This window comes from Tachyglossus aculeatus, chromosome Y3 (assembly GCF_015852505.1).
Source record: "Tachyglossus aculeatus isolate mTacAcu1 chromosome Y3, mTacAcu1.pri, whole genome shotgun sequence".
NCBI classification, from domain to species: domain Eukaryota; kingdom Metazoa; phylum Chordata; class Mammalia; order Monotremata; family Tachyglossidae; genus Tachyglossus; species Tachyglossus aculeatus.
The window spans coordinates 1,680,001-1,704,112 of record NC_052095.1 but is presented as its reverse complement, the minus strand read 5'-3'; the positions used below and the strand labels follow the sequence as shown (position 1 = coordinate 1,704,112).

Below are 24,112 nucleotides of genomic sequence, written 5' to 3'. Positions count from 1 at the left end.
TCGCCCCTTCCCCATTCCCGCCAGACAGCGGGTTAGGCCCCGGCATTCCAGGCCCGGAGGTCCCGCTATGTTTTCCGGGAAGGCTCTGGGCCCGGGACCGGCCTTGGGAATGCCAAGCTTCCAAGGGACTGCGGGCCCCTCTCGGACACGGGATATGGGTCACTTATCACGTAGTCCTGTCCCTCGACAGTTGCTGACCTTTCCGTAAATGCCAACGTCCCGGCACTTGAGAAGCAGCGTGGCTCAGTGGAAATATCCCGGGCTTTGGGAGTCAGAGGTCATGGGTTCAAATTCCGCCTCTGCCAGCTGGGTGACTTTGGGCGAGTCACTTCACTTCTCTGAGCCTCAGTTCCCTCATCTGGAAAATGGGGATTAGGACTGTGAGCCCCCCGGGGGACAACCTGATCACCTTGTAACCTCCCCAGCGCTTAGAACAGTGCTTGGCATATAGTAAGCACTTAATAAACGCCATTATTATTATTATTATTGGGGTGACCTGACTCGGTTGAAGCTTCCCGAAAGAGCAGAGGGAAAGCCGGCAACTCCCGCTTGGAAAACCCTGAGGATCAGCGAGGCCTAGTGAGTAGAGAAGCAGCGTGGCTCAGTGGAAAGAGCCCGGGCTTTGGAGTCAGGGGTCATGGGTTCAAATCCCGTGCTGCTCTGTGTGCTCTGCACACAGTAAGCGCTCAATAAATACAACTGATTGATTGATCCCAGCTCCGCCACTTGTCAGCTTTGGGCAAGTCACGTCACTTCTCTGGGCCTCAGTGACCTCATCTGGAAAATGGGGATGAAGACTTTGAGCCCCCTGGGGGACAACCTGATCACCTTGTAACCTCCCCAGCGCTTAGAACAGTGCTTTGCACACAGTAAGTGCTTAATAAATGCCATCATTATTATTAGAGCCCGGGCCTGGGATTCAGGAGGACCTGGGTTCTAATCCTGCTCCGCCACTTAATAATAATAATAACGATGGTGTTTGTTAAGCATGTACTATGTGCCAAGCACCATTCTAATAATAATAATGGCATTTCTTAAGCACTTACTATGTGCAAAGCACTATTCTAAGCGCTGGGGAGTTTGCAAGGTGATCAGGTTGTCCCAAGGGGCGCTCACAGTCTTAATCCCCATTTTACGGATGAGGTAACTGAGGCACAGAGAAGTTAAGTGGCTCGCCCAAGGTCACCCAGCTGACAAGTGGCGGACCTGGGATTCGAACCCATGACCTCTGACTCCCAAGCCCTCGCTCTTTCCACTGAGCCATGCTGCTTCATAATGATGATATTTGTTAAGTGCTTACTGTGTGCCAAGCACCATTCTAATAATAATAATGGCATTTATTAAGCGCTTACTATGTGCCAAGCACTGCACTGTTCTAAGCGCTGGGGAGTTTACAAGGTGAGCAGGTTATCCCATGGGGGGATCACAGTCTTAATCCCCACTTTGCAGATGAGGGAACTGAGGCCCAGAGAAGTGAAGTGACTCGCCCAAAGTCACCCAGCTGACAAGTGGCAGAGCCAGGATTTGAACCCATGACCTCAGACTCCAAAGCTCGGGCTTTTTCCACTGAGCCACGCTGCTTCTCTCTAAGTTCAAAGCACTGGGGGAGATACAAGGTGATCAGGTTGTCCCCTGTGGGGCTCACAGTCTTCATCCCCATTTTCCAGATGAGGGAACTGAGTCCCAGAGAAGAGAAGTGACTTGCCCAAGGTCACACGGCAGACAGGTGGCGGAGCCGGGATTAGAACCCACGTCCTCTGACTCCCAAGCCCGGGCTCTTGTCACTAAGCCATGCACTAGTCTGCTGTGTGACCTTGGGCAAGCCGCTTCACTTCTCTGGGCCTCAGTTTCCTCATCTGGAAAATGGGGATGGAGACTGCGAGCGCCCCGAGGGACAACCTGATCACCTTGTATCCCCCCCAGTGCTTTGAACAGTGCTTGGCACAGAGGAAGCGCTTAACAAATACCATTAAAAAAGTAATCACGACCAAGCTACTTGCTAAGAGCCCGGGCTTGGGAATCAGAGGTCATGGGTTCTAATCCCACTTGCCAGCTGTGTGACTTTGGGCGAGTCACTTCACTTCTCTGGGCCTCAGTTCCTTCATCTGGAAAATGGGGCTTCATTCATTCATTCATAATAATAATGCTATCATTATTATTATTATTATATGTAATTCATTTATTTACATTAATGTCTGTCTACCCGCTAGACTGCCAGCGCCTTGCAGGCAGGAAATACGTCTGTTATACTGTTAGATTGTATTCTCTAAGGTGCTTAGTATAGTGCTCTGCACACAGTAAGTGCTCAATAAGTACGACTGACTATATGTCAAGCATAGTACTAAGCAGTTGCCATAAGCACAGAGAGGATCCTGGAGGAATCTGGGAGGAGCCTGGGAAGGGATTGGAAGGATCTTGGGGGAGTCTGGGAGGGGCTTGTGATTATCTGGGAGGATCCTGCAGGAATCTGCGAGGAGTCTGGGGGAGCCGGGAGGGGATTGGAAATGTCCTAGAGGAGTCTGGGAGGGGACTAGGAGAATCCTGGGGGAGTCTGGGAGGAGATTGGGAGGATCCTGGAGGAATCAGGGGATAAGCTGGGGATGTTTGGAGGGGACTAGGAGGATCATGGAAGAGCCTGGGGGAGCCTGGGAATGTTTGGAGGGGAATGGGAGGATGCTGGAGGAATCTGGGAGGAACCTGAGGGAGTCTGGGAGGGGACTGGGAATGTCCTAGAGGAGTCTGGGAGGGGACTAGGAGAATCCTGGGGGAGTCTGGAGGAGATTGGGAGGATCCTGAGGGAATCTGGGAGGAAACTGGGAGGATCCTGGAGGAATCAGGGGATAACCTGGGGATGTTTGGAGGAGACTGGAAGGATCCTGGAAGAGTCTGGGGGAGCCTGGGAATGTTTGGAGAGGAATGGGAGGATCCTGAAGGAATCTGATGGGAACCTGAGGGAGTCTGGTAAGGGACTGGGAATGTTCTAGAGGAGTCTGGGAAGGGACTAGGAGGATCCTGGGGGAGTCTGGGAGGAGATTGGGAAGATCCTGGAGGAATCAGGGCGGGGGCACCTGTGGGTGTTCGGAGGAGACTGGGAATCGGGGCAGGGGGAACCTGGGGGTGTTTGGAGAAGACTGGGAGGATCTTGGAAAAATCTGGGGAGAGCCTGGGAATGTTTGGAGGGGAATGGAAGGATCCTTTAGGAATCCGAGGGGAACCTAGGGGAGTCCAGGAGGGGATCGGGAATATCCTAGATGAGTCTGGAAGGGGACTAGCAGGATCCTGGGGGAACCCGGGGGAGTCTGGGAGGCAACTGGGAGAAGTCTGGGAGAGCCAGGGAAGGAAATTGGTGTAAATTTGCTGCTTTCCTTGGAAGAGCTTGGGGAGATCCTGGAGGATCCAGAAGGAGTCTGGGAAAGGACTGGGTGTCATTTGGTAGGGATCTGGGAAGAGACTGGGAGAATCCTGGGGGAGTCTGGGAGAGGATTGGGCTGGAGGAATCTGGGGGAGCCTGGGAAAAGACTCGGGATAGTTCGGAAATAATAATACTAATAATAAGGATGGCACCATGGCGCAGTGGTAGGAGCCCGGGCTTTGGAGTCAGAGGTCGTGGGTTCAAATCCCAGCTCCGCCAATTGTCAGCTGGGTGACTTTGGGCGAGTCACTTCACTTCTCTGGGCCTCAGTTCCCTCATCTGGAAAATGGGGATGAAGACTGTGAGGCCCCCGGGGGACAACGTGATCACCTTGGAACCTCCCCAATGCTTAGAACAGTGCTTTGCACACTTTTTGGTAAAAATTTGGGAGAAGATTGGGGAGGCCTGGGCGCCCGCTGTGGGGTAGGGACTGTCTCTCTATGTTGCCAAGCACTTAGTCCAGTGCTCTGCACACAGGAAGCGCTCAATAAATACCACTGAATGAATGAAAGAACCAGGAGTCAGGAGCCACCTGGGAGAGTCCTGGTAGGAGCCAGGAGGAATCTGGGAGACACGTGGGAAGAGTCTGGCAAGTTCCTGGGTTCGAATCCCGGCTCCGCCACTTGTCTGCTGTGTGAGCCTTGGCCAGTCACTTCCCTTCTCTGGACCTCAGTTCCCTCCTCTGTCAAATGGGGATGAAGACCGTGAGCCCCCCAGGGGACAACCTCATCACCTTGTATCCCCCCCAACGCTTAGAACAGTGCTTGGCACATAGTAAGCGCTTAACAAATACCATTATTATTATTATTATCTACCCCAGTGCTTAGAATAGTGCTTGGCACATAGTAAGTGCTTAATAAATACCACTATTATTATTATTATTATCTACCCCAGTACTTAGAACAGTGCTTGGCACATAGTAAGAGCTTAACAAATACCATTATTATTATATTATCTACCCCAGTGCTTAGAACAGTGCTTGGCACATAATAAGTGCTTAACAGATACCATTATTATTATTATTATTATTATTATTATTATTATTATTATTATTATTATCTACCCCAGCACTTAGAACAGTGCTTGGCACATAGTAAGCGCTTAACAAATACCATTATTATTATTAGTATCTACCCCAGCGCTTAGAACAGTGCTTGGCACATAGTAGGCGCTTAACAAATACCATTATTATTATTAGTATCTACCCCAGCGCTTAGAACAGTGCTTGGCACATAGTAAGCGCTTAACAAATACTATTATTATTATTATCTACCCCAGCACTTAGAACGGTGCTTGGCACAGAGTAAGCGCTTAACAAATACCCTTATTATTATTATCTACCTCAGTACTTAGACCAGTGCTTGGCACATAGTAAGCGCTTAACAAATACCATTATTATTATTATCTACCCCAGCACTTAGATCGGTGCTTGGCACATAGTAAGCGCTTAACAAATATCATTATTATTATTATCTACCTCAGCACTTTGACCAGTGCTTGGCACATAGTAAGCGCTTAACAAATACCATTATTATTATTATCTACCCCAGTGCTTAGAACAGTGCTTGGGACATAGTAAGCGCTTAACAAATACCATTATTATTATTATTATCTACCCCAGCACTTAGAACGGTGCTTGGCATATAGTAAGCGCTTAACAAATACCATTAGTATTATTATTATTATCTACCCCAGTGCTTAGAACAGTGCTTGGCACATAGTAAGCACTTAACAAATACCATTATTATTATTATTATTATTATTATTATTATTATTATTATTATTTATTATTATCTACCCCAGTGCTTAGAATGGTGCTTGGCACATAGTAAGCGCTTAGCAAATACCATTATTATTATTATCTCCCCCAGCGCTTAGAACAGTGCTTGGCACATAGTAAGCACTTAACAAATACCATTATTATTATTATTATCTACCCCAGTGCTTAGAACAGTGCTTGGCACATAGTAAGCGCTTAACAAATACCACTATTATTATTATTATCTCCCCCAGCGCTTAGAATAGTGCTTGGCACATAGTAAGTGCTTAACAAATACCATTATTTATTATTATCTACCTCAGTACTTAGAACAGTGCTTGGCACATAGTAAGCACTTAACAAATACCATTATTATTATTATCTACCCCAGCACTTAGAACAGTGCTTGGCACATAGTAAGCACTTAACAAATACCATTATTATTATTACCTACCCCAACACTTAGAAGAGTGCTTGGCACATAGTAAGCGCTTAACAAATACAATTATTATTATTATTATTATTATTATTATTATTATTATTATTATTATTATTATTATTATTATCTACCCCAGCACTTAGAATAGTGCTCGGCACATAGTAAGCGCTTAACAAATACCATTATTATTATTATTATTATCTACCCCAGCGCTTAGAACGGTGCTTGGCACATAGTAAGCGCTTAACAAATACCATTATTATTATCTACCGCAGCGCTTAGACCATGCTTGGCACATAGTAAGCCCTTAGCAAATGCCATCATTATTATTATCTATCCCAGCACTTAGAACAGTGCTTGGCACATAGTAAGCGCTTAGCAAATACCATCATTATTATTATCTACCCCAGCACTTAGACCAGTGCTTGGCACATAGTAAGCGCTTAACAAATACCATTATTATTATTATCTACCCCAGCACTTAGAACGGTGCTTGGCACATAGTAAGCGCTTAACAAATACCATTATTATTATTATTATTATTATTATTATTATTATCATCCACCCCAGTGCTTAGAACAGTGCTTGGCACATAGTAAGCCCCTAACAAATACCATGATTATTATTATTATTATTATCTACCCCAGCGCTTAGAACGGCGCTTGGAACGTAGTAAGCGCTTAACAAGTACCACCATCATCATTATTATTACCACCAGGCAACAGGGCCACACTTTGGGCCAGGACAGGCGACCGCGGGACAGGGAAAGACGACTATTTATTTTATTTTGTTAGTATGTTTGGTTTTGTTCTCTGTCTCCCCCTTTAAGACTGTGAGCCCACTGTTGGGTAGGGACTGTCTCTATATGTTGCCAACTTGTACTTCCCAAGCACTTAGTACAGCGCTCTGCACACAGGAAGCACTCAATAAATACGATTGATGTTGAGGATGAAGATGATGACAGACTGACACGCAGAGGCTGCCGGCGCTTTGGCCCTTGGGAAAGATGCCGCTCCGTTTATTGTTTCCCGTGAAATCTCAGCCCTCGATGGGGACAGGGGCGTCCGGTCGGTTGCCCCGGTGCTTCCGGAAGATGTCCAGGTACTCCCGCACGTCTTCCGGGGAGCCCATGGCGATGGGGGCTCTCTGATGGATGTCGGTGGGGACGACGTCCAGCACATCCTGGTCGCCCGTGGTGGCCAGCCCGCCGGCCTTCTCCATGACATAGGCCATGGGGTTGCATTCGTACAGGAGCCGCAGCTGGAAGACAGGGAGGCCCTTTGGTCGGCTACTTGGTGGTCGCTCCACAGGCCCTTGGCCTGACAGGCCGAGCCCCCAAGCGCTTAGTACACTGCTCTGCACACAGTAAGCGCTCAATAAATACGACTGATTGATTGTTGGGTAGGGACCGTCCCTAGATGTTGCCAACTTGCCCTTCCCAAGCGCTTAGTACAGTGCTCTGCACACAGGAAGCACTCAAAAAGTACGATTGATTGATTGATATGCTACCACCTTGGACTTCCCAAGCGCTTAGTACAGTGCTCTGCACAGAGTAAACGCTCAGTGGAAAGAGCCCGGGCTTCGGAGTCGCACGTCATGGTTCAAATCCCAGCTCCGCCAACTGTCAGCTGTACGACTTTGGGGGAGTCACTTCACTTCTCTGGGCCTCAGTTCCCTCCCCAAGAGCTTAGTACAGTGCTCTGCACACAGTAAGTGATCAATAAATACGATTGAAGATGATGATGATGATGATGAAAATGGGGACTGAAACTGTGAGCCCCGCCATGGGACCGCTTGATCATCTTGTAACCTCCCCAGCGCTTAGAACAGTGCTCTGCACATAGTAAGCGCTTAACAAAGGCCATCATTATTATTACTATAATAAATACGATTGAATGAATCCGTCTCCCCGTTCTAGACTGTGAGCCCACTGTTGGGCAGGGACCGTCTCTATATGTTGCCAACTTGGACTTTCCCAAGCACTTAGTACAGTGCTCTGCACACAGGAAGAGCTCAATAAATATGATTGAATGAATCTGTCTCCCCCTTCTAGACTGTGAGCCCACAGTTGGGTAGCGACCGTCTCTATATGTTGCCAACTTGGACTTCCCAAGCGCTTAGTACCGTGCTCCGCACACAGGAAGCGCTCAATAAATACAATTGAATGAATCTGTCTCCCCCTTCTAGACTGTGAGCCCACTGTTGGGCAGGGACCGTCTCTAGATGTTGCCAACTTGTACTTCCCAAGCCTTAGTACAGTGTTCTGCACACAGGAAGTGCTTATTAAATATGATTGATTGATTGATTGATAATGAATGAATAAATACGATTGAATGAATGAATGAATAAATAAATACAATTGATTGAATGAATGAATAAATAAATACAATTGATTGAATGAATGAATGAATAAATACGATTGGATGAATGATTGAATGAATAAATACGATTGAATGAATGAATGAATACGATTGATTGAATGAATGAATGAATAAATACGATTGATTGAATGAATGAATGAATAAATATGATTGAGTGAATGATTGAATGGATAAATACGATTGAATGAATGAATGAATGAATGAATACGATTGATTGAATGAATGAACGAATAAATACGATTGAATGAATGATTGAATGGATAAATACGATTGAATGAATGAATGAATACGATTGAATGAATGAATGAATGAATACGATTGAATGAATGAATGAATGAATGAATACGATTGAATGAATGAATAAATATGAATGAATGAATAAATGAATATGATTGAATGAATGAATGAATACGATTGAATGAATGAATGAATATGAATGAATGAATAAATGAATACGATTGAATGAATGAATACGATTGAATGAATGAATAAATACGAATGAATAATTGAATGAATACGAATGAATGAATGAATGAATATGAAGGATTGAATGAATAAATACGATTGAATGAATGAATAAATATGAATGAATGAATGAATGAATGAGTGAGTGAGTGAGTGAGTGTGAGTGAGTGAGTGAGTGAGTGAGTGAGTGAGTGAGTGAGTGAGTTCTGATCCCAGCTCTGCCACTTGTCTGCTGGGTGACCTTGGGTAAGTCATTGATGCCTGTCTACTTGTTTTGTTGTCTTCCCCCTTCTAGACCGTGGGCCCATTGTTGGGTAGGGATGGTCTCCATCTGTTGCCGAATTGTACTCTCCAAGCGCTTAGTACAGTGCTCTGCACACGGTAAAATAATAATCATAATAATAGTGGCATTTATTAAGCGCTTACTATGTGCCAAGCACTGTTCTAAGCGCTGGGGAGGTTCAAATCCCGGCTCAGCTGGGTGACTTTGGGTGAGTCACTTCACTTCTTTGGGCCTCAGTTCCCTCGTCTGTCAAATGGGGATGAAGACTGGGAGCCCCCCGGGGGACAACCTCATCACCTTGTAACCTCCCCGGCGCTTAGAACAGTGCTTGGCATGCAGTAAGCGCTTAATAAGTGCTATCATTATTATTATTATTATTATTATTATTATTATTATTATTATTATTATTATTATTATTCTCTGGGCCTCAGTTCCCTCCTCTGTCAAATGGGGATAAAGACTGGGAGCCCCCCGGGGGACAACCTCATCACCTTGTATCCTTCCCAGCGCTTAGAACAGTGCTTGGCACAGAGTAAGTGCTTAATAAATGCTATCATTATTATTTTTAATGGCATTTATTAAGCGCTTACTATGTGCCAAGCACTGTTCTAAGTGCTGGGGAGGTTACAAGGTGATCAAGTTGTCCCACAGGGGGCTCACAGTCTTCAACCCCATTTTCCAGATGAGGGAACTGAGGCACAGAGAAGTTAAGTGACTTGCCCAAAGTCACACAGCTGACAGTTGGCGGAGCTGGGATTTGAACCCATGACCTTTGACTCCAAAGCCCGGGCTCTTTCCACTGAGCCACGCTGCTTCTCTAAATTATTATATCTAATTATATTAGATATTATAATTATTATATCTAATTATTATTACAAGGTGATGAGGTTGTCCCCCGGGGGGTTCACAGTCTTCATCCCCATTTGGCAGATGAGGGAACTGAGGCCCAGAGAAGTGAAGTGACTTGCCCAAGGTCACCCAGCTGACAAGTGGCAAAGCTGGGATTTGAACCCATGACTTCTGACTCCAAAGCCCGGGCTCTTTCCACTGAGCCCCGCTGGTGAGCGCTCAATAAATACGATTGAATTAATGAATCATAATAATAATAATAATGGCATTTGTTAAGCGCTTACTATGTGCCAAGCACTGTTCTAAGCGCTAGGGGGATACAAGGTGATGAGGCTGTCCCCCGTGGGGCTCACGGTCTTCATCCCCATTTTACAGATGAGGGAACTGAGGCTCAGAGAATAATAATAATAATAATAATGGCCTTTGTTAAGCGCTTACTATGTGCAAAGCCCTGTTCTAAGCGCTGGGGAGGTTACAAGGTGATGAGGTTGTCCCATGGGGGGCTCACAGTCTTCATCCCCATTTTACAGATGTGGGAACTGAGGCCCAGAGAAGTGAAGTGACTTGCCCAAAGTCACCCAGCTGACAATTGGCAAAGCTGGGATTTGAACCCATGACTTCTGACTCCAAAGCCTGGGCTCTTTCCACTGAACCACGCTGGTGAGAGCTCAATAAATACGATTGAATGAATGAATAATAATAATAATAAAAATGGCGTTTGTTAAGTGCTTACTATGTGCCACGCTGGTGAGCGCTCAATAAATACGATTGAATGAATGAATAATAATAATAATAATAATAATAATAATAATGGCGTTTGTTAAGTGCTTACTATGTGCCAAGCACTGTTCTAAGCGCTGGAGGAGGGATACAAGGTGATCAGGTTGTCCCATGGGGCCTCACAGTTTTTATCCCCATTTTCCAGATGAGGTCACTGAGGCGCAGAGAAGTTAAGTGACTTAACTCACACAGCAGACATGTGGCGGAGTCGGGATTCGAACCCATGACCCAGATCTGACTCATCCAGCCCTATCGGCCGGCAAATGTCTCCTTAGTCTACCCTGCATCCCTCCCGCTGCGGCTGACGACTCCAGAGTCGGGGGTCTTACCTTACCCTCGGAGCTCTGGGCGTTGGCCAAGTACAGTCTACCTCACATCCATCCCACTGCAGGCGAAGCCCATGGGCTCCAGGGCCCGGGGGGTGGAGGGTTTACCGTGCCCTTGGGACCCTTGGTGTTGGCTGGGTACAGTCTACCCCGCATCCCTCCCGCTACTGTCAAAGCCTGCGAGCTCCAGATGGGGGGGTCTTACCTTGCCCTTGGGACCCTTGGTGTTGGCCGGGTACAGTCTACCCCGCATCCCTCCTGCTGCAACCATAGTCTGCGGGCTCCGAAGTGGGGGTCTTACCTCGCCCTCGGGGTTCTTGGCATTGGCCGGGTCCAGTCTACCTCACATCCCTCCCGCTTCAGCGGATCCCCATGGGCTCCAGAGCCGGGGGGGATGACGGGGGTTAACCTTGCCTTTGGGGCTCTTGGTATTAGCCGGGTCCAGTCTACCCCTCATCCCTCCCGCTGCAGCTGAAGCCCTGAGGGTCCAGAGTGGGGACTCTTACCTCGCCCTCAGGGCTCTCAGTTTGGGGTCAGGTAATAATAATCATAATGATGGTATTTGTGAAGCGCTTACTATGTGCCAAGCACTGTTCTAAGCGCTGGAGTAGATACAAGGTGACCAGGTTGTCCCCCATGGGGTTCACAGTCTTCCTCCCCATTTTCCAGATGAGGGAACTGAGGCCCGGAGAAGTGAAGTGACTTGCCCCAAGTCACCCAGCTGACAAGTGGCGGAGTCGGCATTTGAACCCAGGACCTCGGACTCCCAAGCCCGGGCTCTTTCCACTGAGCCACGCCGCTTCTCTGTCTACCACGCATCCCTCCCGCTGCAGCCGAAGCCTGCCGGCTCCAGGGTCAGGGGTCTTACCTTGCCCTGGGGGCTCTTGGCGTTGGCCGGGTCCGGTCTACCCCGCTTCCCTCCTGCTGCAGGCGAAGCCCATGGGCTCCAGAGCCCGGGGTGTGGAGGGTTTACCTTGCCCTTGGGACTGTTGGTGTTGGCTGGGTGCAGTCTACCCCTCATCCCTCCCGCTGCAGCTGAAGCCCAGAGGCTCCAGAGTGGGGAATCTTACCTCGCCCTCAGGGCTCTCAGTGTTGGGGCAGGTAGAGTCTACCCCTCATCCCTCCTGCTGCAGCTGAAGCCCAGAGGCTCCAGAGTGGGGAATCTTACCTCACCCTCCGGGCTTTCGGTGTTGGGTCAGGTAGAATCTACCCCGCATCCCTCCCACTGCAGCCGAAGCCTGCCGGCCCTGAATTCAGGGGTCTTACCTTGCCCTTGGGTCTCTTGGCATTGGCCAGGTCCAGTCTACCCCGCTTCCCTCCCGCTGCAGCCGCACCCCACTGGCTTCCCGTCTCACAAGCCCGCAACCTTGGTGTCATCCTGGACTCGGCTCTCTCGTTCACCCCTCACATCCAAGCCGTCACCAAAACCTGCCGGTCTCAGCTCCGCAACACTGCCAGCTCCGCCTTTTCCTCTCCATCCAAACCGCTACCCTGCTCGTTCAAGCTCTCATCCTATCCCGTCTGGACTACTGCATCAGCCTTCTCTCTGATATCCCATCCTCGTGTCTCTCCCCACTTCAATCCATATTTCATGCTGCTGCCCGGATTGTCTTTGTCCAGAAACGCTCTGGGCATGTTACTCCCCTCCTCAAAAATCTCCAGTGGCTACCAATCAATCTGCGCATCAGGCAGAAACTCCTCACCCTGGGCTTCAAGGCTCTCCACCACTTCGCCCCCTCCGACCTCACCTCCCTTCTCTCCTTCTACAGCCCACCCCGCACCCTCCGCTCCTCTGCCGCTAATCCCCTCACCGTACCTCGTTCTCGCCTGTCCCGCCATCGACCCCCGGCCCACGTCATCCCCCAGGCCTGGAATGCCCTCCCTCTGCCCCTCCGCCAAGCTAGCTCTCTTCCTCCCTTCAAGGCCCTGCTGAGAGCTCACCTCCTCCAGGAGGCCTTCCCAGACTGAGCCCCTTCTTTCCTCTCCCCCTCGCCCCCCTCTCCATCCCCCCCATCTACTGTATATATGTATATATGTTTGTACATATTTATTACTCTATTTATTTATTAATTTATTTTACTTGTACATATCTATTCTATTTTGTTAGTATGCTTGGGTTTTTTTTTTGTTCTCTGTCTCCCCCTTTTAGACTGTGAGCCCGATGTTGGGTAGGGACTGTCTCTATATGTTGCCAATTTGTACTTCCCAAGCGCTTAGTACAGTGCTCTGCACATAGTAAGCGCTCAATAAATATGATTGATTGATCTGGATGTCTGCCCGCCAGCTAAAGCTCAACATGTCAAAGACTGAACTCCTTATCTTCCTTCCCAAACCCTGCCCTCTCCCTGACTTTCCCATCTCTGTTGACGGCACTACCATCCTTCCCGTCTCACAAGCCCGCAACCTTGGTGTCATCCTCGACTCCGCTCTCTCATTCACCCCTCACATCCAGTCTGTCACCAAAACCTGCGGGTCTCAGCTCCGCAACATTGCCAAGAGCCGCTCTTTCCTCTCCATCCAAACCGCTACCCTGCTCATTCAAGCTCTCATCCTATCCCGTCTGGACTACTGCATCAGCCTTCTCTCTGATCTCCCATCCTCGTGTCTCTCTCCACTAGGCATTCCTTCCCGGGCCTGGAATGCCCTCCCTCCCAACATCCGCCAAGCTAGCTCTCTTCCTCCCTTCAAGGCCCTGCTGAGAGCTCACCTCCTCCAGGAGGCCTTCCCAGACTGAGCCCCTTCCTTCCTCTCCCCCTCGTCCCCCTCTCCATCCCCCACATCTTACCTCTTTCCCTTCCCCACAGCACCTGTATATATGTATACATGTTTGTACATATTTATTACTCTATTTATTTATTTATTTATTTTACTTGTACCTATCTATTCTATTTATTTTATTTTGTTAGTATGTTTGGTTTTGTTCTCTGTCTCCCCCTTTTAGACTGTGAGCCCAATGTTGGGTAGGGACTGTCTCTATATGTTGCCAATTTGTACTTCCCAAGCGCTTAGTACAGTGCTCTGCACATAGTAAGCGCTCAATAAATATGACTGATTGATTGATTCAGAGCAGGGGGTCTTATCTTGCCCTTGGGGCTCTCGGCGTTGGCCTAGTCTAGTCTACCCCGCTTCCCTCCTGCTTCAGCTGAAGCCTGCCAGCTACAGAGCTCCTTGCCCTTGGGACTCTTGGCGTTGGCCTGGTCCAGTCTACCCCGCTTCCCTCCCGCTGCAGCTGCATCCCACTGGCTCCAGAGCGGGGGGTCTTACCTTGCCCTTGGGGCTCTTGGCATTGGCCGGGTAGAGGAAGATGCCGCCGTAGACCAGAGTGCGATGGACGTCGGCCACCATGGAGCCCACGTAGCGGGCCCCGTAGGGAGCGCTTCCGTCCTGCAACACACAAACACTCCACAATCCGTCAACCGATCCAGCCCGCGAGGCTACTTACTGAGCGCTTACCCCGTGCAGGCCGCTGCGGGCCCCGCGGATCTTGCGTGGTCTCCCCCCGTGCTTGGCGCCCAGCGGCGCTCAACAAGTATCCCCACCCCGGTTGGGCAGGGCCCGTCTCTCCGTGCTGCCAACTTCCCAAGGGCTCTGCACACAGGGAGCATTCAATAAATAGGACCGATGGCTCGATTACCGAGGGGAACTTCTTCTTCTGGAGGTACTCCGTGACGGCCGTGTCGAAGTAGGTGGCGTAGCCCTCGTTGAGGCTGTAGATATTCCCTTTCTTCTTGATTTTCACATCTTTGTCGACCAAGATCGTGGGGGGCGTGGGAAGGCGCCGAGACAGGGAGTATGTGCACACAAACCATACCCAACGGCTCAAGGCCAAACAGACTTAACAACAGGAGATAAAGGGACCAGGGCAAGAAAAACAAGCTTGCACCTGCAAAGCTCGGAGGCAACCTCAAGGCCATATCCGCAGCCAGCGATGGTTGGCAACGGGTGGCTGGGGGCCAGCCAGAGCAAACGCTTCGTGATGGACAGAGCTGTTGCTAGGCTAGTGGCTGGAGGGTGGCGAGTGAGTGTGCTACATGGCCTGAGAAAACCCTGCCCCCGGGCAACGGGGGGTATAAGAGACGAACAAGACAAGGGGGGGTACACAGGTGCTCTCTCTCCCTCCCTTTCTCTCTCTCCCTCGTTCTCTCTCTCTTTATTAACCATGTAATCGCTGATAGCAAATAAACGGCAACCAAGCTTTGGACCTCTGGCTGACTCTTCCTGGTGTGAACGCGCGGCCCGCGTCCGGAGACGTCCGAAGACCCGGAGAGGGTAAGAACCCGAGAGTTGCCCCCGAAACCCCGGGGAGCAACGCAAGATGAACTCCCCGATCGCCTGGGGCAAAAGGGGCAAGTTAGCCCTCCCCTGGAGCTAGTAGGGGGTAATAAGCGCTTAGTACAGTGCTCTGCACTCAGTAAGCACTCAAGAAACACGACTGAATGAATAACAATAATAATAATGAATAATGATGGTGTTTGTTAAGCGCTTACTATGTGCCGGGCACTCTATAAAGCGCCGGGGTGGGTATGGGCAGAGTGTTAATAATAATAATAATGGTACTTATTAAGCGCTTACTATGTGCCGGGCACTGTACTAAGCGTTGAGGTGGGTATGAGCAGAGTGTTAATAATAATGGTATTTGTTAAGCACTTACTATGTGCCGGGCACTGTAGTAAGAGCTGAGGTGGGTATGAGCAGATTGTTAATAGTAATAATAATAATGGTAATTGTTAAGCGCTTACTATGTGCCCGACACTGTGCTAAGCGTTGAGGTAGATCTGAGCAGAGTGTTAATAATAATAATAATAATAATGGTATTTATTAAGTGCTTACTATGTGACAGGCACTCTACTAAGCGATGGGGTGGGTATGAGCAGACTGATAATAATAATAATAATAATGGTATTTGTTAAGTGCTTACTATGTGCCGGGCACTGTACTAAGTGCTGGGGTAGGTATGAGCAGAGTGTTATTAATAATGATGATAATAGTATTATTTGTTAAGTGCTTACTATGTGACAGTCACTCTACTAAGCGCTGGGGTGGGTATGAGCAGAGTGTTAATAATAATAATAATGGTATTTATTAAGCACTTACTATGTGACAGGCACTCTACTAAGCGCTTGGGTGGGTATGAGCAGAGTGTTAATAATAATGGTATTTGTTAAGCGCTTACTATGTGCCGGGCACTCTACTAAGCGCTGGGGTGGGTATGAGCAGAGTGTTAATAATAATGGTATTTGTTAAGCGCTTACTATGTGCCGGGCACTGTACTAAACATTGAAGTGGGTATGAGCAGAGTGTTAATAATAATGGCATTTGTTTAGCGCTTACTGTGTGCTGGGCACTGTGCTAAGCGTTGAGGTGGATATGAGCAGAGTGTTAATAATAATAATAATAATAATAATAATGGTATTTGTTAAGTGCTTACTATATGCTGGGCACTGTTCTAAGCGCTGGGGTGGGTATGAGCAGAGTGTTATTAATAATAATGATAATAATAATGGTATTGGCTAAGTGCTTACTATGTGATGGGCACTGTACTAAGCACTGGGGTGGGTATGAACAGAGTGTTAATAATAATAATAATAATAATAATAATAATGGTGTTGGTTAAGCATGTACTATGTGCCAGGCACTGTACTAAGCACTAGGGTTGGTATGAGCAGAGCATTATTAATAATAATGATAATAATAATAATAGTAGTAGCAGTAGTATTTGTTAAGCGCTTACTATGTGCCGGGCACTGTACTAAGCACTGGGGTGGGTATGAGCAGAGTGTTAGTAATAATGGTATTTGTTAAGCGCTTACTATGTGCTGGGCACTGTACTAAGCGTTGAGGTAGGTATGAGCAGAGTGTTAATAATAATAATAATGGTATTTGTTAAGCGCTTACTATGTGCTGGACACTGTTCTAAGCACTGGGGTGGGTATGAGCAGAGTGTTATTAATAATAATAATAATAATAATGGTATTGGCTAAGTGCTTACTATGTGACAGGCACTGTACTAAGCACTGGGGTGGGTATGAGCAGAGTGTTAATAATGATAATAATAATAATAATAATAATAATAATAATAATAATAATGGTATTTGTTAAGCATGTACTATGTGCCAGGCACTGTACTAAGTGCTAGGGTGGGTATGAGCAGAGTATTATTATTATTATTAATAATGATAATTAATAATAGTAATAATAATGATAATATTTGTTAAGCGCTTACTATGTGCTGGGCACTGTACTAAGCACTGGGGTGGGTATGAGCAGAGTGTTAATAATAATAATAATAATAATAATAATAATAATAATAATAGTATTTGTTAAGCGCTTACTATGTGCCAGGCATTGTACCAAGTGCTAAGGTGGGTATGAGCAGAGTGTTAATAATCATAATAATAATAATGGTATTTGTTAAGCATGAACAGAGTATTAATAATAATAACAGTAATAATAATAATAATAATCAATCAGTCAATCATTCAATCATATTTATTGAGCGCTTACTGTGTGCAGAGCACTGGACTAAGCGCTTGGGAAGTCCAAGTTGGCAACATATAGAGACGGTCCCTACCCAACTTATACCAACTTGTTGCCAACTTGTACTTCTCAAGCGCTTAGTACAGTGCTCTGCACACAGTAAGCGCTCAATAAATACGATCGATTGATTGATTGACCACCTCACCTCGTCACCTCACCAGCGCTTATAACAGTGCTATGCACATAGTAAGCGCTTAACAAATGCCATCATCATCATCATCATTATCATCAATCATATTTATTGAGCACTTACTGTGTGCAGAGCACTGTACTAAGCGCTTGGGAAGTACAAGTTGGCAACGTATAGAGACAGCCATTAATATTATTATTATTATTATTACTATTATTTTCTGGCCTGTGAGCCCACTGTCGGGTAGTGACCGTCTCTACGTTGCCAACTTGTCTTCCCAAGCGCTTAGTACAGTGCTCTGCACACAGTAAGTGCTCAATAAATACAATTGATTGACTGATTGATTGATTGATTGACTAAATATGATTGATTGAATGATTGATTGATTGATTGATTAAATATGATTGATTGATTGACCACCTAATCGCCTCGTTACCTCCCCAGCGCTTCGAACAGGGCTGTGCACATAGTAAGCGCTTAACAAATGCCATCATTATTATTATTATTACTATTATTTTCTAGCCTGTGAGCCCACTGTTGGGTAGGGACCGTCTCTCTACATTGCCAACTTGTCTTCCCAAGCGCTTAGTACAGTGCTCTGCACACAGTAAACGCTCAATAATACGATTGATTGATTGATTGATTGATTAAATACAATTGATTGATTGATTGATTGACCACCTCATCGCCTCATCACCTCCGCAGCACTTCGAACAGTGCTGTGCACATAGTAAGCACTTAACAAACGCCATCATTATCATCATCATCATCATCAATCGTATTTATTGAGCGCTTACTGTGTGCAGAGCACTGTACTAAGTGCTTGGGAAGTACAAGTTGGCAACGTATAGAGACAGCCATCATTATTATTATTATTATTACTATTATTTTCTAGCCTGTGAGCCCACCGTCGGGTAGAGACCGTCCCTCTACGTTGCCAACTTGTCTTCCCAAGCGCTTAGTACAGTGCTCTGCACACAGTAAGTGCTCAATAAATACAATCGATTGATTGATTGATTGACTAAATATGATTGATTGATTGACCACCTCATCACCTCCTCACCTCCCCATCGCTTAGAACAGTGCTGTGCACATAGTAAGTGCTTAATAAATGCCATCATCATTATTATTACTATCTTCTAGCCTGTGAACCCACCGTCGGGTAGGGACCGTCCCTCTACGTTGCCAACTTGTCTTCCCAAGCGCCTAGTACAGTACTCTGCACACAGGAAGCGCTCTATAAATACGATCGATTGATTGATTGACCACCTCATCGCCTCGTCACCTCCCCATCGCTTCGAACAGTGCTGTGCACGTAGTAAGCGCGTAACAAATGCCATCATCATCATCATCATCAATCATATTTATTGAGCGCCTACTGTGTGCAGAGCACAGTACTAAGCGCTTGGGAAGTACAAGTTGGCAACATATAGAGACAGCCATCATCATTATTATTTTTATTACTATTATATTCTAGACTGTGAGCCCACTGTCGGGTAGGGACCGTCCCTCTATGTTGCCAACTTGTCTTCCCAAGCGCTTAGTACAGTGCTCTGCACACAGTAAGCGCTCAATAAATACGATTGATTGATTGATTGACTAAATACAATTGATTGATTGATCACCTCATCACCTCGTCACCTCCCCAGTGCTTCGAACAGTGCTGTGCACGTAGTAAGCGCTTAATGAATACCATTATTATTATTCCTCCCCAGCGCTTCGAACAGTGCTGTGCACATAGTAAGCGCTTAAAAAATGCCATCATCATCATTACTATTATCTTCTAGACTGTGAGCCCACCGTCGGGTAGGGACCATCCCTCTACGTTGCCAACTTGTCTTCCCAAGCGCTTAGTACAGTGCTCTGCACACAGTAAACGCTCAATAAATATGATTGATTGATTGATTAAATACAATTGATTGATTGACTGACCACCTCATCACCTCGTCGCTTCGAACAGTGCTGTGCATGAAGTAAGCGCTTAACAAATGCCATCATTATTATTATTATTATTATTATCTTCTAGACTGTGAGCCCACTGTCGGGTAGGGACCGTCCCTCTACATTGCCAACTTGTCTTCCCAAGCGCTTAGTACAGAGCTCTGCACACAGTAAGTGCTCAATAAATACGATTGATTGACCACCTCATCACCTTGTAACCTCCCCAGTGCTTCAAACAGTGCTGTGCACATAGTAAGCGCTTAATAAATGCCATCATCATCATCATTATTATCTTCTAGACTGTGAGTCTACCGTCGGGTAGGGACCATCTCTCTATGTTGCCAACTTGTCTTCCCAAGCGCTTAGTATATATATGTGTATGTATATATATATATATATATATATATATATATATATATATATATATGTATATATGTTTGTACATATTTATTACTCTATTTATTTATTTATTTATTTTACTTGTACCTATCTATTCTATTTATTTTATTTTGTTAGTATGTTTGGCTTTGTTCTCTGTCTCCCCCTTTAAGACTGTGAGCCCACTGTTGAGTAGGGACTGTCTCTAGATGTTGCCAATTTGTACTTCCCAAGTGCTTAGTACAGTGCTCAGCACATAGTAAGCGCTCAATAAATACGATTGATGATGATGATGATGATGAGTAAGCGCTCAATAAATAAGATCGATTGATTGTTTGATTGATTGACTAAATATGATTGATTGATTGACCACCTCATCGCCTCGTCACCTCCCCAGTGCTTCAAACAGTGCTGTGCACATAGTAAGCACTTAATAAATACTATTATCATTATTATTACTACAACTACTATTATTATTATTATTAAAATATGATTGATTGATTGACCACCTCATCGCCTCGTCACCTCCCCACTGCTTCCAACAGTGCTGTGCACATAGTAAGTGCTTAATAAATACTATTATTATTACTATCATTATTATTATTATTACTACTACTATTATTATTATTATTGTTGTTGTTATTATTATTATTATTATTATTATTATTATTGTTGTTATTATTATTAGACGGGGGGGTCAAGGGGCGTCCTCCTCACCGGTCGAGCATGAAGCAGTTGACGCCACAGTCCATGGCCAAGACCATCATGGTGGCACTGCCGTAGAGCGTGTAGCCGGCCGCCACGAGGTTGCGGCCGGGCTGCAGGGCGTCCTTCTCCGAGGGCTCTCCGGACGACGCCCGGACGACGGGAAGAGCCGGGAAAACCCCGGGAAGAGCCGGGAAAACCCGTTCAGGCCTCGCCCTCCCCACGGGGAGCTCAGTAAATACAACTGGGCCTCCGGCGGCAGCCCACTCCCGCCATCGCGGTCCTCCAGCCTTCCCTTCCGCATCTGGTGGGCTGGGAATGCTGCTGTCTATTGTTGCGTTACTCTTTCCCAAGCGCTTAGTACAGCCCACAGTAAGCGCCCCATCAATCAATCAATCAATCATATTTAGTGAGTGCTTACCGCGTGCAGAGCACTGTACTAAGCGCTGGGGAAGGACAAGTAGGCCCCGTGAATCCGATGGAACCGCGGATGTTTCTGTTGCCAACCTGTCCTTCCCCACCGCTTAGTACAGTGCTCTGCACGCGGTAAGCGCTCAATAAATACGACGGATGGATTGATCGATTGATTGAACGAAAGGATTGGCTTCCGGCATGGCCACCCTCCTTGGTGCCTTTGGGCCCCTCCCGAGCTCACCACAATAATAATAATAATAATAATAATAATAATAATAATAATAATAATAGCATTTATTAAGCGCTTACTATATGCAAAGCACTGTTCTAAGCGCTGGAGGGGGATACAAGGTGATGAGGTTGTCCCTGGGGGGGCTCCCAGTCTTCATCCCCATTTTCCAGAGGAGGGAACTGAGGCCCAGAGAAGTGAAGGACTTCCCAAGCGCTTAGTACAGTGCTCTGCATGCAGTAAGCGCTCAATAAATACGATTGAATGAATGAATGAATGAACGAAAGGATTGGCTTCCAGCATGCCCACCCGCCCGCTCCCGAGCTCGCCATAATGATAATAATAATAATAATAATAATAATAATAATAATGGCATTTATTAAGCGCTTACTATATGCAAAGCTCTGTTCTAAGCGCTGGAGGGGGATACAAGGTGATGAGGTTGTCCCCCGGGGGGCTCCCAGTCTTCATCCCCATTTTCCAGAGGAGGGAACTGAGGCCCAGAGAAGTGAAGGACTTCCCAAGCGCTTAGTACAGTGCTCTGCATGCAGTAAGCGCTCAATAAATACGACGGATGGATTGATCGATTGATTGAACGAAAGGACTGGCTTCCAGCATGGCCACCCTCCTTGGTGCCTTTGGGCCCCTCCTGAGCTCACCATAATAATAATAATACTAATAATAATGGCATTTATTAAGCACTTACTATATGCAAAGCACTGTTCTAAGCGCTGGAGGGGGATACAAGGTGATGAGGTTGTCCCCCGTGGGGCTCCCAGTCTTCATCCCCATTTTCCAGAGGAGGGAACTGAGGCCCAGAGAAGTGAAGGACTTCCCAAGCGCTTAGTACAGTGCTCTGCTCACAGTAAGCACTCAATAAATACGATGGATTGATTGATTGAATGAAAGGATTGGCTTCCGGCACGGCCACCCTCCTTTGTGCCTTTGGGCCCCTCCTGAGCTCCCCATAATAATAATAATAAATAATAATAATAATAATAATGGCATTTATTAAGCACTTATTATATGCAAAGCACTGTTCTAAGCGCTGGAGGGGGATACAAGGTGATGAGGTTGTCCCCCGTGGGGCTCCCAGTCTTCATCCCCATTTTCCAGAGGAGGGAACTGAGGCCCAGAGAAGTGAAGGACTTCCCAAGCGCTTAGTACAGTGCTCTGCACACAGTAAGCACTCAATAAATACGATGGATTGATTGACTGAACGAAAGGATTGGCTTCCGGCATGGCCACCCTCCTTGGTGCCTTTGGGCCCCTCCCGAACTTGCCATAATAATAATAATACTAATAATAATGGTATTTATTAAGCACTTTCTATATGCAAAGCACTGTGAGCCCACTGTTGGGTAGGGACTGTCTCTATATGTTGCCAACTTGGACTTCCCAAGCGCTTAGTACAGTGCTCTGCACACAGTAAGCGCTCAATAAATACGATTGATTGATTCTAAGCGCTGGAGGGGGATACAAGGTGATGAAGTTGTCCCCCGTGGGGCTCCCAGTCTTCATCCCCATTTTCCAGAGGAGGGAACTGAGGCCCAGAGAAGTGAAGGACTTCCCAAGCGCTTAGTACAGTGCTCTGCACACAGTAAGTACTCAATAAATACCATTGAATGAATGAATGAATGAACGAAAGGATTGGCTTCCGGCATGGCCACCCGCCCGCTCCCTCCTTGGCACCTTTGGGCCCCTCCCGAGCTCGCCATAATGATGATGATGATAATAATAATAATAATAATAATAATAATAATGGCATTTATTAAGCACTTACTATATGCAAAGCACTGTTCTCAGCGCTGGAGGGGGATACAAGGTGATGAAGTTGTCCCCCGTGGGGCTCCCAGTCTTCATCCCCATTTTCCAGAGGAGGGAACTGAGGCCCGGAGAAGTGAAGGACCTCCCAAGCGTTTAGTACAGTGCTCTGCACACAGTAAGCGCTCAACATATATGATTGATTGATTCTAAGTGCTGGAGAGGGATGCAAGGTGATGAGGTTGTCCGCCATGGGGCTCCCAGTCTTCATCCCCATTTTCTAGAGGAGGGAACTGAGGCCCAGAGAAGTGAAGGACTTCCCAAGCGCTTAGTACAGTGCTCTGCACACAGTAAGTGCTCACTAAATACAATTGAATGAATGAATGAATGAACGAAAGGATTGGCTTCCAGCATGCCCACCCGTCCGCTCCCTCCTTGGTACCTTTGGGCCCCTCCTGAGCTCGCCATAATGATAATAATAATAATAATAATAATAATAATAATGGCATTTATTAAGCGCTTACTATATGCAAAGCTCTGTTCTAAGCGCTGGAGGGGGATACAAGGTGATGAGGTTGTCCCCCGGGGGGCTCCCAGTCTTCATCCCCATTTTCCAGAGGAGGGAACTGAGGCCCAGAGAAGTGAAGGACTTCCCAAGCGCTTAGTACAGTGCTCTGCATGCAGTAAGAACTCAATAAATATGATGGATTGATTGATCAATTGATTGAAAGAAAGGATTGGCTTCCGGCATGGCCACCCGCCCGCTCCCTCCTTGGTGCCTTTGGGCCCCTCCCGAGCTCGCCATAATAATAATAATACTAATAATAATGGTATTTATTAAGCACGTACTATATGCAAAGCACTGTGAGTCCACTGTTGGGTAGGGACTGTCTCTATAGGTTGCCAACTTGGACTTCCCAAGCACTTAGTACAGTGCTCTACACACAGTAAGCGCTCAATAAATACGATTGATTGATTCTAAGCGCTGGAAGGGGGATACAAGGTGATGAGGTTGTCCCCCGTGGGGCTCCCAGTCTTCATCCCCATTTTCCAGAGGAGGGAACTGAGGCCCAGAGAAGTGAAGGACTTCCCAAGTACTTAGTACAGTGCTCTGCACACAGTAAGTGCTCAATAGATATGATTGATTCTAAGCGCTGGAGGGGGATACAAGGTGATGAGGTTGTCCCCCGTGGGGCTCCCAGTCTTCATCCCCATTTTCCAGAGGAGGGAACTGAGGCCCAGAGAAGTGAAGGACTCCCCAAGCGCTTAGTCCAGTGCTCTGCTCACAGTAAGCGCTCAATAAATACAATTGAATGAATG

The 24,112-nt window shown here is 46.7% G+C and overlaps 1 protein-coding gene across 1 annotated transcript in view; it reads right to left on the bottom strand.

Annotated features, from left to right (window-relative positions):
- Window positions 1-6,627: 6,627 nt before the first annotated feature.
- The window catches only part of LOC119946713 (fructose-1,6-bisphosphatase 1-like), a 35,344-nt gene continuing 17,859 nt past the window's right edge, over window positions 6,628-24,112 (bottom strand). Inside the window, 4 exon segments of the mRNA XM_038768127.1 lie at window positions 6,628-6,870; window positions 13,959-14,078; window positions 14,329-14,455; window positions 20,386-20,537. Of these exon segments, the coding sequence (XP_038624055.1) occupies window positions 6,649-6,870; window positions 13,959-14,078; window positions 14,329-14,455; window positions 20,386-20,537 (621 nt within the window). The 3' untranslated portion in view covers window positions 6,628-6,648.